General features: G+C 40.9%; 1 protein-coding gene across 2 annotated transcripts in view; it reads right to left on the reverse strand.

Moving 5' to 3' along the window:
• Positions 1-266: 266 nt before the first annotated feature.
• The window catches only part of flrt1a (fibronectin leucine rich transmembrane protein 1a), a 44,157-nt gene continuing 27,538 nt past the window's right edge, over positions 267-16,885 (reverse strand). The window contains exons 2-3 of one of the 2 annotated variants that reach the window (XM_086227293.1): positions 14,447-14,662; positions 268-4,817 (exon numbers count right to left, since the gene is read on the reverse strand). In XM_086227293.1, the coding sequence (XP_086083419.1) occupies positions 2,692-4,752 (2,061 nt within the window). In that variant the 5' untranslated portion in view covers positions 4,753-4,817; positions 14,447-14,662 and the 3' untranslated portion in view covers positions 268-2,691. Of the gene's footprint in view, positions 4,818-14,446; positions 14,663-16,885 lie in introns of both variants that reach the window. The other variant, XM_086227294.1, reaches the window with a different exon arrangement.

Genomic DNA, 16,885 nt, shown 5'->3' on the forward strand with positions numbered 1-16,885 from the left:
CATCCTAACATTTCATCTCAATTAGTGTTCAGTCAGTACAAACCAATTCACGAATCCCAGTCACCGTCTCCCCATTTCCAGCTTAGTCTGGACAAGCGAGCATTTGGTTTGTTCATTCTTTTTTTTAATTTAGCTGATTTGCACTGCCTTTAATTGCACCAGCTACTTCGATTTCTTTAATCGAAATTAGCAAGTAGCAGTGTCACAGGAATTTCTGATATCCAGTTGATGCATTTACAAAACTCTCTGAAATTTTAGCCCAGCGGATGCTGATAACTGTATTTAATCTGAAGTGATTTGATGAAGTTGTTCATTTGGAGGCTGAGCAGTCTTAGGCATCAAGTGGAAGTAAAGTCACTCAGGGCAGCAGCCTGTTCCCTCTTCTCAACTTCATTTTCAAGACTCAGCTGGTTCTAAGTGTCTAGCTCCAGGCTGCAGCTGACACTGATTTATCCTTTGCAAATAAACACAACGTGCAGTTTATGTTCATTTTGATTTGTCTTTTTGACATGGCCTTTCATCACCTAGCAGTGCCTCAACACAATGTTATTTTCAGCACAAGAAATCAGGCTGGGTAAGAAAAGAAGTCTGTCTCCTCAGGCATGAGCTGAAATGACAGGTTGCAGTAATAACAAGATTATAAAACTTTTATTGATCCCCTCTGAAGATGACTTTATAAAGCAAATTTCACACACATCTCAGGTTCACATATTTTTTTATGCAAAGTTATGGCACCATTACTTTCTATAATTTCACTCGGAAAAATATTCATGTGGCTGTGGCCATGGATTTATTTATACAAATGATGAGGAAGTATGTGTCTTGAATAGACCGACTATAAAATAGCATTTACACAATATCAACATTCCCCAAAACAGAATTAGCCAGGCCAGTGAGATGTTAATACCTTTATGCTAGTGATCTTGGGTGCAAGATAAAATATACATTCCACTGACATATTTTCTGACACCAGTGTAAAACTCTGGTGGACAGAACAGTCAAGGAAGCACAATTGGTTTCCCCTTTGGAAGCGACACAGTGATAAACAACTGATGGACAATATTAAACCCAAGGGGAGAAGCGCAGAATGACAAACATATTTATGCATGGGTGAACTCCATCGCAGCAAAGCTATCAATTCTGCATCTTTGTCAGTGCCTGGAGATGTTTCTTTACCCTCCATCTCCCTGTGCCTGTCATTACATTTATCCCTGTTCTCTTCTAAGTGCTAATACATTTACATTTTCAGTGCTGCTCAGTAATAAAAAAGGTGGAATGAGTGGAGGCCTTTTGCCATTGCTAAAACAAACATCTATTAAACCCCCCTCACCCATCCATCCACCAGCTTGGCCGCCCCATGGTGCAGTTCTACAGTGTTGCGGTTGGAGTCTCATCATTGGACTCACAGTTCTTTCCCTCAAAGTCTCCCAGGAGGCTCCACATTAGTATTTTGTCCAGTCTGGATTTTCATTATCTCCAAACGTGGAGGAAATTTGTTGAAACAAAAAGACACCAACTGTAGTCACAGATTAAGCACACAGCCACACAAAGAGAAAGGGAACATTGTTCTCTAGTGCCTCGGCGGACTGACATGCTTGTCTTTGGGTGGGGTCTAATTTCAAATTACACATTATAAACAGTCGCAATCAAAACTCCTGCTGAATTGCAGAAAACATGAAACCACAACTAGATTTTTCTTCACTTCTCTTTTCAATTGTTTAGATGAATCAATCCACGGTCTTCGTCAAAGCTGGGTTTCATCAGTGATAACAAACATGAGGGGAAAATCTTCAAAAGCAATTATAGCATAGACACGCACACAAAAAAGAAAACAAACCATCACATAAGGAACAAAATAAATAAATAAAGAAAGCTGTGCAGGATTTAATACTTAAAAAACACTGTTAAAAATAGCAAAGCATTTTTCAAACACAGCCCAGTCGGTATCTACGTAAATTATCTACATTTTTGTGCTGCATGTCACTAATGCAACACTACAATACTGAACTCAGGTGAATGATCTGGAGAGGTAAAACCAAGGCTGAGCAGCCATGATGAGATCTTCAACCTGCCAACTACTGAATAAGGTAATAACAAGCTTACTTTAAGACAAGTGGTTATTGGGTTGTTTGAAATAGAACAATTCACAGCTTTACAAAGCCCTTTCCTCAGATAGCTGGTAGGGCACATCAATATAGTTGAGGCGTTTGGAACAATGATTTGATAAGATTCCATACTGAGGATGACTAGTGAGCAGGAAATGAGTGCCAAAAATGTCTGTTTCTCATTATTTCTTAATCCATATTGGATAGGGGCTCCTTTGTGAGATAGAGGAGCTCTACCTGTACTTGCACTGAATTTGACCTTCCCACAGTGTATACATTCTTTGCTTACATGTCACAAGGAGAGAGCAGAGAGGAAAACACACACAGGCCATTACTAAGATGGTGAAGAAACAGTCAACTGTGCATTTACACTAGGGGTATTGGCTGTTTCCTGCAGTGTTCCCACACGGTTTCAGTTCTAGTTAATCACATACCATACTTTCAGTGCAGTGAACAGCAGGTAATTTGGAATGGGAGACCAGAAGAAGAAGGCACAGAGGGGTGCTTCATTAGTGTCCATGCGAAGGGAAATTGTGCATCTATACAGTTAACCAACAATACTGTGAATAGAATCTGGTACAGTACATCATGTGTAACAGTAGTCTATATCTGGGATTCCTCCTTCTCTGTAGCCCCGGTTGGTGCCTTGCCCCGCAGTAGAAGCATGGTTGGCACCTTTGTACAGACCAGTGCCATTGGAGGGGAATATGGTGTGAATGATATAATCCTCTTGTAGGGGTTTAGGCTGCATTGGCTGGCAAGCTGCCATAGGTGTCATCTGGAACCCAGGGCCACGGATCTCCAAGATGGTGTTGTCCTTCTTGGTGCCTGACTCAATGTAGTCATCGTAGGTCTTGTTTTTTCGAGAGCTGTTGCGAGTGTAATGGTCACGGGAACACAAATGGCCACTTCTATGTCCATACCAACAAAAGACACCAAAAATAAGAGCCAAACATACAATTGCAGTGGCTCCACCAATAATACCCGCCAGAGGCAGCACCATCATAGGCTGTGAATCTGCATCCTCTGCCTCCTCCTCTATTGGGTTGACGTCTGAAGTTTCAGCTTTTGCACATACTAGAGCTTCATCAGTTTCAGCTTCTCCAGAAATTACTCCTTTGTTCTCAGAGCTGGCAGGCATGGGCACCATGCAGATGATGTAGCTGGAGCGCGGTTGCAGGGAGGTAAGCAGGTACTCTCTGCGGTCACCCCGGACTAGCGTCTCTGTGATTGACCCCATTGCATTACCACTTCCAAGTCGGAGCCAACTCAGCCTGAAGGAGGAGCTGGGCTGTGCCACGCTCCAGGTAACACGGATGCTGTTGTGAGAGAGAGGCTTAACGTTAAGGGCCAGACTCTTCCCAACACCGCTGCTGCTGAGAGTGTAGTCCAAGCCAGAGTCAGGGAGCCCCAGGCCTGGTCGCTTTGATCGTAGGGTAAAGAGCGAGCCCTGAGGAGGGGTGTGGGTGGTAGAGCTATCAATTCCACCCACCCTGTCTCTGGTCCCTGCTGTCCTCACCACCTCACACTCTTCCATCTCACTTGTCAGGTCTTTCAATGCCATATCACGCACCCTGTCCGGTCCATGGCAGGTGAGACCTCTGACAGTGATTGAGTTACCACGGGCATTTAGCCAATCATACAGCCAGCGCAAGTTACAGCCACAGTGCCAAGGATTACCTCGCACTAGCAGCTGAGCCAGACTGTCCAAGTCTTTGAACAGTCCCCTTGGTAGGGTGGTCAGATTATTTCCTGAAAGATCCAGTCTCTGCAACCTATGCATGCCATCCAATGAGCCACGGGGCATATGAGTCAAGGCATTCTCCTGCAGTGACAGGCGCTGAAGATGAGCACTGGGCAGGTTGACAGGTGGGGTCTGGAGGGAGTTACGGACTAGGGACAATTCAGTTAAATTGGACAGCCGGGCAAATGTGTCATCAGCGATGCGCTGGTTTGCCAAAAGGTTCCCATCTAGGACCAGACATCTAAGTGAGGTGAGACCTCGGAAGGCATGGGTAGGGATAGTAGATATTCGGTTGTCATCCAGACGGAGTTCCTCCAGGGAGGCAGGCAATCCTGAGGGAATACTAGACAGGTGGTTGCGGGAGAGGAAAAGTAGGCGCAGTTTTGGGTTGTCAGCAAAGGCCTGGTCCTCAATGCTGACCGTAGAGATAGAGTTATCATCCAAGTGGAGCTTCTCCAGTAAGGGCATCCGAGCCAGTGCACTACGAGGAATAGTGCGGATATTGTTGTCCTGCAAATGTAATTCACGGACTGATGGTGGTAGGTGCAGGGGGAATTCATCCAGTTCATTATCATAGAGGTAGACCACACGTACAGCAAGATGGCGCTCCAAGGAGGTGGGCAAGCCTGGGTTGTTTATGTGGTTGTTTTGAAGGTAGAGGACTGATGCAGAGGGAGGCAGTGACGGGATGGAGCTCAGACCACGATCGTTACAATAGATAAAGTCTTCATCACACCTACATACAGACGGGCATATCATGTCCCGATCACCAATGTACCCTTGTATTGTGGCTGCAGTGAACTGAAGCATGCTAGCACGTAATGTCAAGCAAAGAAATAGCAGGTGGAGTCGAGCTCGAAGTTTGGCCACATCTACAGGTTCCATTGTGGTGAATGTAAGCATAGTCTCTCTTTTCCAGATCTTTTAATCCTCAGAATGTGGGGACCTTGAATCCTGTGACCTCCACCCTGAGATAAAAAGAGAAGTAACAATCAGCACTGATGCACACATTAATAAGTTTCTTTCAAAGGTTGCAAGATTTCTCAGATGATTTTAATACATTTTTTAACTAGCTCAGAATTGTTTATAAATAATGTTAATACAGAGATGTCTTGCACCAAATTTCACAGCCACATTTTTAAGGATTCCTACCAGAGTCACACCCAATAATCTGCAATAAATTTAGAGCAAAGTGATTCAAAGATAACTGCACAGCTGGAAGAAATCCAAAATTACAATTAGAAAAAACTATGCTTTCATGTGTACTCTACTGAATATTCAAAGCAGAGTGATTTGTTTTTGTTGGGAAAAGCAATTTTGGAATCGAGTTATTCAAATCTACATGTAAAATTAAGCTTTGTGCATAAATATGAAGTCTTAAGAATACTCTCAACTGAATTATTTAAGAGATCTTGAGAGGTTCCATAACTCCAGGAGTTAGTAGCAGATGGTTGCATTACCCAGACAGAACTGGAGATACTTTCGTCATCAAGACTGAACAGAATGTTCAAGAGTTTAATTCTCATCAGTTAGAGAGGAGACAATCTGCTCTTTGAGACTTTATAAAAAGTTCTTAATCCAGCTGCATCAAAGTAATTAGATTTAGTGAAATACCACTGTGTACAATAGGAAGAGCTGAGTTTAGATTATGCGACAGTTGATTTAGTGGGTCAATAGGTAGGTACAGTAGTTCGGTTAGTCAGTTGGTAGGTAGGTGAGCTCAATTCAAGAAGTCCAGTCTGCCCTGTTCCCTCCTATAAAGGCCCTCACTGGTGCTGTCCAATTACCTGTATGTAGCATGTGATTAACTCAAGTGCAAAAGAAGTCTGCATCACCTGTTCTCTGATTTACTTCAAAATGTGTTGTTACTGGATAACCAAGAGATGCTGCAACAGTAGTACAGTATTGACTGCAGTGATTTGGGAACTGGTACATCACAACACTCCGTCAGTGACAAATTGAGCCCATCACTGTCTTTGGGGCTATTAGTCGAACCGTTAGAGCCCACACAGCAGCATGCATAGTCAGGCTGTAGTATTGATTTTCTCACAAATCCGAGGTGATCTGCCAGAGCCAGTCAGCTCTCATGCAGATTATAGTATTCTCAGGAGTGTAAGTTAGACAGCATCATAATTACCTAATGGAAGCTAACTTTGGGAGAGGGACTTCACGTTGTTGGATATATTCATATTCACAAATATTACAACCCACCATTCACTCATATCATGAATTAATGCTTGAAAAAAAATCATAATCCTTTAGCAAGGTCAGAGGTCAAGTCCTCCTTCAAGTAGGGGATCGTACATACAGAGTTTCTTCCACTGAAAAGTCAATAAATTATAAAATCAAAACTAAACAGAGAAGCAGTGGAAGAGCTGAAAAAATAGGAAACGTTGTTTGTAAGGCCAGATGGCTTGATAAATGGGTAGATAAATATCTGAAGTTGCCGAGAGCAATTTATATTTCAGCTGCAGCAGAATATGTCACTTGAATTTACCTCAAAATCTGTGCATTGCTCTGCTCAGTCTGAGGCTTTAAGGTAACATTTTGCCAAACATTAAAATAACAACCTCAAAATCATTTTGACGGTGCACTGACTTTCAGTCTCACTCTTGCCATCTAACTTGGGTTAGGGTTAGAGTTTAGGGTTAGGGTTAGAACATTAAAATAACAACCTTAAAATTTTGACGGTGCACTGACTTTCAGTCTCACTCTTGCTATCTAACTTGGATTGATGATGACTTGGATGAAATGATGAGCCTCAACGCACGACCTAAACCATTGTTACTTGTGTCAAAACCTCTCCTGCCTCGAGAAGCCTTAAAAATAGCGTGCTACACACCATGTTCAAATTTCAACAGATTTTCGACGATACAGCTTTTAATAATTACCACAGAGACTGCTGTTGCCACTGCGTGCTACAAGCGTCTTGTGTTATTTTCTCATTATTTTTTAAAATGTTCAAATGAGTGTATTTCAGCATTTCTATTATAAGAAACATCATCTTGTACTGTATTCCAAGAAACAGTCCTATATTGTAGCTGTACTAAAGTACCATGTACTCGTACTATAGTTTGTCACCGGATGAGATTTCACAACATCAGGGATTTTATTTTTACTGAGGGAAACATTTCTTCAGTAATTTCTGTATGGCGTGTTCAAATGTTGATTTTAAAAATTAAATCAAAGCAAACAGATGTGATTTAGGAAGGACCAAAGCTAAATTCCACTGTCAATGTTCACAAGGTTTGAGTGTGCGAGGCTGCCGAATGGTAAAGAATGGAGCTTTGCCAGCGAGTTGAGTATTTGGGTCAGCCCTTTAAAAACAAGATAGATGTGGTGTGAGACTGAAGTGGTGCAGAGCCGCAGGGATTATCAGAACATATTGAGCAGTGATTCTCTGGATTAAGTAGGTGCTGTAAAGAATGGTGGACATTTTTACCTTCTGATTAGTCATTTTGCTTTGAGTATTAAGAGAATGATGTACAAACACTCCTTGACAGCGCTCGTGTGTGGGGGTTTGTGTGTTTATGGTTCACTACAGCACTGTGTGGTCGCCCATCCATGCATGATCAGATTGCTAACATTAACCCATATGTGGACAACGTATATGCTTGCAGTTGTGTGTGTGTGTGTGAGAAGCATTGGGGATGTGGGGTAATGTGTTTTCCAGACAGCCAGTCGCCTCAGGGAGCGAGCTATACACACATCAACCCCAAATCTAATACTGGAACCTAAGACTAGATCAATTTATATATATAAAAAGAGAGAGATGGAGAGAGTGACAGAAAGAAGCTTTGAGCAAGACCTCTGAATCCCATCTCCCCATTAAAACCCCCACTGAGAATTAGAGCTGGGAAATCTGGAAAACCAGATTTTGGATAACCAAAGGGGTTGCTGATGTATCAAGAGATCCACTTTACTGATGGCAGGAAAAAGATAATAGCAGCCCACAGCTTATCTTACATGTGATGTCTATGAATCGTATTTTAGATTCAGAGATTGGACATGTGGAAAGGATAACGGAAAACATGTCGGTCGTGACAGAAATAAATCAAGGGATCTGAGAGAGAAAACAGACAAGGCCAGGAAAGCTTAGTCTATTCATTTAGCTTAATCATAGAGGTTGTGTTGGATCCACAGAGAGAGAGAGAGAGAGAGTGTGTGTGTGTGTGTGTGTGTGAGATATTTCTTTTTATACTGTAGCTCAGAGACCCTGCTCTTGTCGTCATGTACTATTATAACATGGAAATAGAAATGGACATTAATTCCCCAAAGAAACAAAGCACCAACATGCAGCAAGAAAAAAAAGAAAAAAAAATCTATTTTACTTGTCATTTTATGTACAAAAAACAAAACGCATTGGCATTTTCATTAATGAACTTCAAGTGTTTTAAATACTGCCATCCATAATTATGATTTATTTCTTCATACCGAATGAGTTCCTGTGTTGTTCAATATTTGATGCAGCAATCTCTTTACACTTCATATAATCTTTTCTTATTTGAAAGCATGCGTTTATGTTACAGAGGCTGACTGAATGTTCTGCTTCGAACTGACATTGTTTTCAGGGTCTATGCACTCATTGATTGGATTTGCACTCAGCTATTTTTCACTGCAGCTGCTGAAATAAAGACAGAAACTATATGACACGGCACATAGAGGTTTGGGTTTTCAGATGAGGATATTTCTTATTATTTTGCCATATGAAAAAAAGCCTCCAATTTTTGTTTTTGCCGACATTTTTCATAAGACGCTCATTCTGTCTAAAACGAATAACATCATCCTGTATACTTTTACACTTGAAACCATATTCTACATCGTGCTAAACATATTTTAGCATTACAGACCCTGTACCTTCCCTGTATTTTCTGTGAGACTGCCCTGAGTATGGTTCTACTTTGTATTGCCCCAGATATTGCTGCCTCAAAGTATAATTATATAGTAGAGTGCTTCACACAAGTAGATTCATCTTGGGCGACTGTTGTTTGCTGGTGGGGTGGTGGCTGCATCGCTTGCAGACCATTATAGTGACCTATTATATAGCTTGACACCAATGTTTTATCGTTACAGGTCCATAATGTGTTGTGTTGAGCCACCAGTCTTGTCCAGTGCAGCTGCAGCTCCCTCTGAATTTTTTTGGCTCAATGTTTCTTCCTGGAGACGGCCAGATTACAGGTAAATCCTCTCAGCATCAACAACAGGACCATAGCTCCTCTGTAGCAATGTGCGACTGCATTGTGAACAAAAAGTAAGAACAAACCTTTCATGGTGCTGACAAGGTTTGAAGAGGTTCATGATCAAAATAAAGATCTTAACCCTGAAAAACACAATATTACAGTCCTCTAAAAAAATTCATTTAAATGTTGCAAACATATGTTTGTCCTAATCATGAACCTGATGAGAAAATCTGAAAAAATCTCCTTTTTGAGCCTATTTTTGAAGAAAAGGAATTAAACGCGCTCAAGTAAGCATCTCCTAGTGTTGCTGTTGTTTAAAGGGAAAAATATGGCATGCATACATCTGAGTTTTATCTCGGATCCAATTTAAAATAAAGGTTTTGATATTTAATGGGGGATTTGTCATTCTGCCACATGATGCAGTGAGACAACACCAGCTTGGCAGACTCGTTGGCAAATAAACTTTAGATGTGTCAGTGGTCATATTACAGGCTTTGATCACTGCCTCACTGGTTTTGGAAATCATTTGCACGGCTTTTAATGTTGCTGTTTTTCCGGTCATGTTCCCGCTACATAAAATAGAGAAAACTGTTTACTCTCAAGACTGGAATAACATCTCTGTTGTTAGAAAACGTACCTGATCATTTTATAAAAGCAAATTTACCTCCTGCCTTTAGGTTGAGTCTGTGGTTGTCACGCTTCTGTTGCCATTCTGATTCAATTTTCTTTTTATTTTCTCGGGGAAAAAAAGAGCAGGAGGTTGGTTAGGATAATTTGTTGAATTTGAATTTAACCCCTCAGTCCAGACACCAGTCAATGGACGGTCCAGGCAGCTGACAGTGTTGTACATTCTGGGTGAAAATTCCTCTGTGCAGCAGACACACAGATAGAAGAAATCATCAAATCTCTGGATATCCCGCAGATCTATACTGGACAGAGGTGCCTGGATATGTCTGGAAGCCATATTGGAAGTCCAATGAACAGTTGAACATAAACCTCAACAACCGTCTCATCTCGGATTTGATCGATTCTCTGCTGCTAACCATCCCTGAGCTGCTCTAAACACACTGCTGCTGCCAGCTGAGTTACACTGCAAATGAAAAGAAAATCATACTTTATTCTTGTATTAATTACATTGCATCGCTACTTATGTATTTTTTTCATGGCTGTTCTCATTAAAATGGTGTCACTGTATATACTGTGTATATATATATATATATAGCAGAATAATGTTAATATTCTTTGTATTTCCTGTTTGAGGAACACTGCCGTGTGATTTTTTGATTTTTTATCACAAAGAAGACATTTCTTTCTTTTGTTCAAACATCATCCTGCTCAGTTTTCCAGGAAATGGAAATTTGCATCAGGATATGTTAGCGGTGGTGATTACAACTGCAAATGGCTCGTCATACCATTGTTTTGAAATAAAACCTGACTAGTATGCAGGTTGTCTGTAAACATATCGAAGAAAAACTTAAAATCCCAAAAGAAGAGCAGCACATGTATAGTTTGGTTGACCTTATCACTGGCGCAGAAAAACACATTAACATTATCAATATCTAAACTAGCTCGAATGGTGGTGATAATGCTCATGAATTTATTTCCAGATTCCAATCCATCTTAAACACAGGGACTTTTTCAAACCCTGCTGGGGAATTCAATCAATGGATGGCATCTGTGTGCCAAAGGTGACGCTTTGTATCGTCTTCATGAGTCACGTGTCTTCGTGCTGCACCTGGAAGAGGTGTTACAACCCTCCCTCTTGTGAGGAGGTGGCTGTTCAACGAATGGCTGAGGACTGTTATCAAAGACAAGGATCAAATTCACCTGAAGTAAACTTGCATTGATTCCCTCTTCATCACATTTTCCTCTGACAGTTTGTGACAAATAGGGGCAGGAGGTATCACTTTAAAGCACACTGGAGTCAGGAGTCTGTACTCAGAGTGCTTTAAAGTGCCACCTCCCCCACAAAGTTATTTTGCCCTGCAAGCCCTCACAAATAGGTGTTGAGCTAACAAAGGTGTTCATTCACCACTATATCCCTTCTTTGGGACTCTTAAATGCAGAAAGAGCCAGCCACATATATTTAGCTTGAAGCTGATGGTGCCCCATCTCCTACAAAACTGTCCAAAAATGTCTGCTTACAAACTCTCAAGTGCATCGTTCAGTATAATCTTGATCTCGGTGTTGTTGTTGGTGGCACTGGGGCACAATTAGCTTCAAGCTAAATATACTGTATGTGTCTGGTGCTTTCTCCATTCAAGAGTCCCAAAGAAGTGATGCAGGAGGGAAACACATCCTTTTTTTGTGAGCACAACACACCAACTGTACTTGTGAGTGCTTGAAAGTCTGGCTTCAATCTAAGGCGAAAGGAGAAGAAGGAATACATTTCATAAGATATTTTAGTTCCTTAAAAGCGAGAGGCTAGAGACACGCTGGAAGGAAGTTGAAAAGCTTCACCAGCCTGTTATTTTACCCAGTGATAGGTGGTACTTATCTCAGTGTGACTTCAGCATCTCCCATTAATATCCACATCTCATCATACACATCAGATCTTTCATTGTCCTCGCCCTTCTTTTTCAAACAGAGCTCTTCACTGTCTCTGTTTGACTTGAGCTTTCTCATCCACAGTTGCTGTAATCACGTATGTGGCTGGTGGGAGCAACGAGGTGTCTGACTGAGACCCTTTCTCTCTGTTTCTTATATAAATTCTCCAAGTGTGTGCGCGCGCTTCGTCTTCATGCTCCCCCTTCGCCGTGTTTCCTTTCATTCGGCTTGTCACTTGTTTGTGTTTCATTTACAGTACGACTGTCAAAAAACGTTGAGCCCTAAATCTTCCCTGTGAATTTTATTATTTCTTTCTCTTCTTTAACCAGTTTTCTTTCTCGTACAAAACTCATTGATTTCTATTCAGTCTATAAGGCACCTCTCTCATTCCGTATCTCTTTTATCCATCTTTCTTAATAAAACATTTTAAAAAATCCTTTATCTTCCACACTGAGATCTACAAAGACAATAGATGTGTTATTTCCCCTTGGGAGACTGAAACAATAAATGCTTCAGTTACAACTCCCTCCCGTCGAATAAAATCTAATCAAAAAGGGAAACTTCAGCCACAACTTACAGTAGAACATCAATGACAGTCGTTCAATTAATCTAATTCAAGTGCATTTGCAGAAACCTCTTTGTTGTGTGATGGAATTGAAGCTTTAGAGACACAAGTGCGTATGTTCATTATGAAGTCATTAAGAAGTGAGTATTGTCTTGGTACTCACACTTGGAGCTGTTGGTCTATGAAAGGCAACAGTGTATATAAAGCCAGGCCGCCTCCAGGGCTCAGAAGAGATCTTTGCAGCGTGTGTGTGTGTGTGTGTGTGTGTGTGTGTGTGTGTGTGTGTGTTCTCCTACATGAAATATCATCTGTAGGAGTGTTTGGATCTTACAAACTGAATTTACTGAGAATCCCAGGAGACCTTGCACAGTTTCTACAAACTTCATTCACTTATGAAACCACATGACCTCACTTGCGCCGCTGAACTCTGCTTGGATCAATTCAGAACGAAGAACCGCGTACTTTTGTGATGGATTGAATCGATAAATAAATGAATATTAGAATAAGTCAAAATGTCAGTTTCAAACCACAATGTTTCATCATGACTCATTTGGATATTTTCCAGATTTTGAAATGAAACGTTAATTAGGGGAGTGACGACATACAATCCCCCTCCAACCAGCAGCCAGTTAAAATGTGTGTATTTATTGGGTGCTGGCCTTTAGGACAACCTTTACTGATCGCTTTGTTCGTTTGGTCTCGTGCCCCAAAAGAGAATGTGAAGAGGGGGATAATCAAGCTTTGCAGCTCCTTACTGTTCAACCAGTGATGTGGGGTTCGTTTGTTTAATAGCTTCAGTTGTCTCTGCTTTAATTACTTCCACCCCATTTGAAAGAACATGTACAACTAACTCTGGCGTCACTGGTTTGCCAGAGAGTATTTTTAATAAAATATGCATAAAAGGATGCAAGGAAATTATATCAGCTTTTTTTGCTTCTTTCAGTGATAGGCTGCTTCTTTTCCAGCTATAATCCTGATTTAAAGTGTCATTTAGTTAAATCCACATTAAACGGTGCTAAAGTACCCCCCCATCCTCCTTCCCCTTTATTTATCATCATTCATCCTGAGCCAGAGAATCAATTTCTCTGAGAAATGAATACTTGATGATATTTGAAAAACCCAAAAGACAACACTGACTCCTCTAACATGTCGGCGCGATGAGGCATTCTTCAGCCCGTTTCTGTTTCTCCTGGAAGCAACACACACCCCTGTTGTTGTTCCAAACATGAAAAATGTGAATCCTCCACCTTCATTTATGTAACGATGAAGCCCTGAAGAGGCCATTGGGATTAAATAGTGAGGGGTTTTTTTTGTTGTTTTTTTTTAGTTAATGAGACATAGACGCACACATGACATAGAGAGAAAAAAATAGATATTTTGAGGCCACAAGATATAATCTGTAACCTAAATATATTCATTTTAAGGACATAAGATAAAAACTTGCTCCATCAATGTAGTTATTTATTATTCAAAAATTAAAATAACTAAATGAAGGGAACAAGTTAAATCAACGATAAAGTTATATCTCGTGGCCTCAATATATATATATATATATTTTTCTCTCTCTCTCTATGCCAGAAAAAAAAAATGTCTGTACAAGTACTTAAGGACTGTATAGAATGTTAACATTTTGGTTGGTAAAATTTGGTTGGGAGATGTACTATCTGGCTACTGTCTAGATATCAAAAAGAGAAACCACATGGACATCGTTGAGGATTCTGGAAACATCTTCAGAACAGTTGTTCAAGAACTCTCAGCAGAGAAGTTCTGTGGTAAAATAATACATGATAAGCACTAACCAGACAAGTCAGGGAATATCCACATGTAGCTGTGCAATGAAAATTCATTTGCAGAGGAAAGAAATTCAGTTATCGTGTATAAAACACAAATTGTATCAAATCTGTCCATTTTCTACCACTTATCCTGTTAAGGGTCACAGGGGGCTAGATCCTATCCCAGCTACCTTTGGGCGAGAGGCAGGGTTCACCCTGGACAGGTTGCCAGTCCATCACAGGGCCAACACATAGAGACAGACAACCATTCACACTCACAGTCACACCTACAGTCAATTTAGAGTATCAATCAGCCTCGTCCCCTCTTGATGTCTTTGGACTGTGGGAGGAAGCTGGAGTACCAGAGAGAACCCACACAGGAACAGGGAGAACATGGAGATTCCGCACAGAAAGATCCTGTGCTGGAGCCGGGACTCGAACCCACAACCTTCTTGCTGTGAGGCAACAGTGCTGACCACTGCACCACCGTGCCGCCTTGTATGAAATCTTCTGATGAAAAACAAGACGCTTACTTTTTGAAGTGGGGCTGCCAGGGAAGGAGCGCCATTTGCACTATTTTTCTCTACACGATTCCTTCAAAGTTTGCCAATGGTATCGTCTCCAGCTCGTCGTCCATAAACTCTGGGAGGCCGATGCAGGAAACTCCTGTTCTCTCTTTTACCAGGACAGCCGAGTGTTTATCAGTGTTTATGTGGATGAGCTGCCTCGGCTGGTGTCGGATCTGCTCTCTGCGGAGAAAGAGATGACACAGAGGGGATCAAAGCTGACCCTCAATGTCAGTCCAGGGTCGGGATGCTGGAAGTTTTAATCACACGGCAGATCTGTCGGTCTTGTGTTACTGGTTGACCTTCTTTTTTTTTTTCTTTTTTTTTCTTACTTTTCTTAATCTACTCTTGTTTAGAGGATTGCATGGGTTTTCATTATGTGTGTGTTTTCTAATAATTTTGACTCCATTTAATCAAAAACAGCCCAGATAGAAAAAAAAAGACTGAACCCTCTGTTGAAGTGGTTTTAATGCCAATTACAAAAAATATACTCTCAGCAAACTTTAGAAACCCATTACTTTTACTTTGATTTTCTATCACATTTAATGCTGTTCTCCTGTCTACCAAGATGATGATTCTATCGCCGCGACTGTCAAAAGGTTGTTCAATCAGAACAACTTCAAAGAAAAGACTTTCAAGAGTGATAAGTCAGCTAAAGTATGTCACCATGAAAAGTTTTCAACCTTCCACAAAGGTTTTCCTCTCTCTCTCTCGATCTCCTCAACCCCTTCTCCTTTGTCACATTCTCTGAGAAGAAAATGGTTACTGACACCACAACCTCACAACCACCTCTCTTGTTTTCCCAGGTGAGGCCGTGGGACTCCACCAGCCGCCTCCCCGTCGCACGGATGCTCTCAGCTTCTCCCGGCTGACGTCTTTGCGACAGAGGGTCGACAAACCGAACCTCAACTGATCAGACATCTAAACTACACAGCTCCAGTAACTCCTCTTAAATTCTTCAACATGCCGCTTTCAATTTCAATGACCACTGTAAAGAAAAAAAAAATCACCTTCAAAAATAACAAAAGAGAGTTGAAGTTGTCTTTTTCAGCCGCATTTTCTGCAACCTTGAATAAAAACCTAACCGCTGAGTTGTTTGTCAATTTACATGCCGGTTTAATTGGGACCTGCAGCACTGAAGTTCTGAAACATAAAACCAATAATAATGTTGGTATGAAAGAACGTTTTCTGTGTAACACAAGCAGAGGTAATTACAATCACAAAATGAGAGGGGGGAACAAGACTGAACAAGTTGTCTGACGGAAATGCGGTGTGGATGAAAACTTAAGAGATAGAAATATACTGTTGCCCCGGAACAGGAGGTAAAACAAATATGACCAGACGTTCACATTTTGGACAGTGCAGCTGATCTGCGCTGCACGCCTGTCAGGCCTCCACCAGGGCTGCACTATTAATAGATCCCTAATCCACATCACAATATTACCTCACGACAAATAGCAGAAAAGTCCAATATTTGCCAATTGGGTCTCAAAACCACATCCGTCTCATTTTCATTTTCATTTGTAAAATGAAAGATTTTTGACGAGCAAACAAGCTGGTATGACATAACAAAAATAATAGCCGTGCTCGCATATTAAATAAAACAATGAACCTTTAGTCTACAGACAAATTTTCAAGCAGTCAAATAAATATTAGTCATTCAAAAAGGAGCTGGGGGCCGCAAAGCTTATTCATTCCTACCCCTTTATTAACTCACTATACATACCAACACAATCTGATTTAACAAAAACATCTTACAAAGTTTAGGATCGTGACCATTTTAACTGTTCAATACTACGCAATTAACGAGCAGCACAGCACATTATAATGTGTAAAGTTATGCAGCGGTCCCAGTAAATAAACAACCCCGAACCATATAATCATCGATTCCAATTTAATGAACAACCCAAAATCATGTGATAATCAATCCTAATTTAATAAACAACCCAATGGCGTATAAAACTCTATCCCAATACAATTCATAATAAGTGCTCCATTTGCAAATCATTCCTCCTCATCCATGTGCGTTTTCAGAAACACTTTTTGTGATGCAAATAATGATGTAGCAATTAAAATTCCATCCAAAACTGCAAATCACATGATCGCGGTATCGGACAAAATGAACTGCAATCAAAAGTCTTCTCACCAACATTGTGTCACTGTCCCATTAGCTTTCCATATTTTATATGTCGTTATTACGATACTATCTAGTAGTTATGATATCAAACTGACTACAGGGGGAAGTGGTTTAAAATAAATTCAAATGCTAAAAAAGATTCAAGAGGACGGTTGCACACAACGGAGGAACATGAGGCTGGCTATGGCTGTGAGGGGGGAAACATCAGTTTTTGTCATCATCCGAAACTCATTTATTGCTGAGCAAACACACCGGTATACTGTAGGAAA

Source organism: Aulostomus chinensis, chromosome 15 (assembly GCF_037954235.1).
Source record: "Aulostomus chinensis isolate RoL2024-O1b breed Wild chromosome 15, RoL_Achi_v1.0, whole genome shotgun sequence".
In the NCBI taxonomy this organism is placed as follows: domain Eukaryota; kingdom Metazoa; phylum Chordata; class Actinopteri; order Syngnathiformes; family Aulostomidae; genus Aulostomus; species Aulostomus chinensis.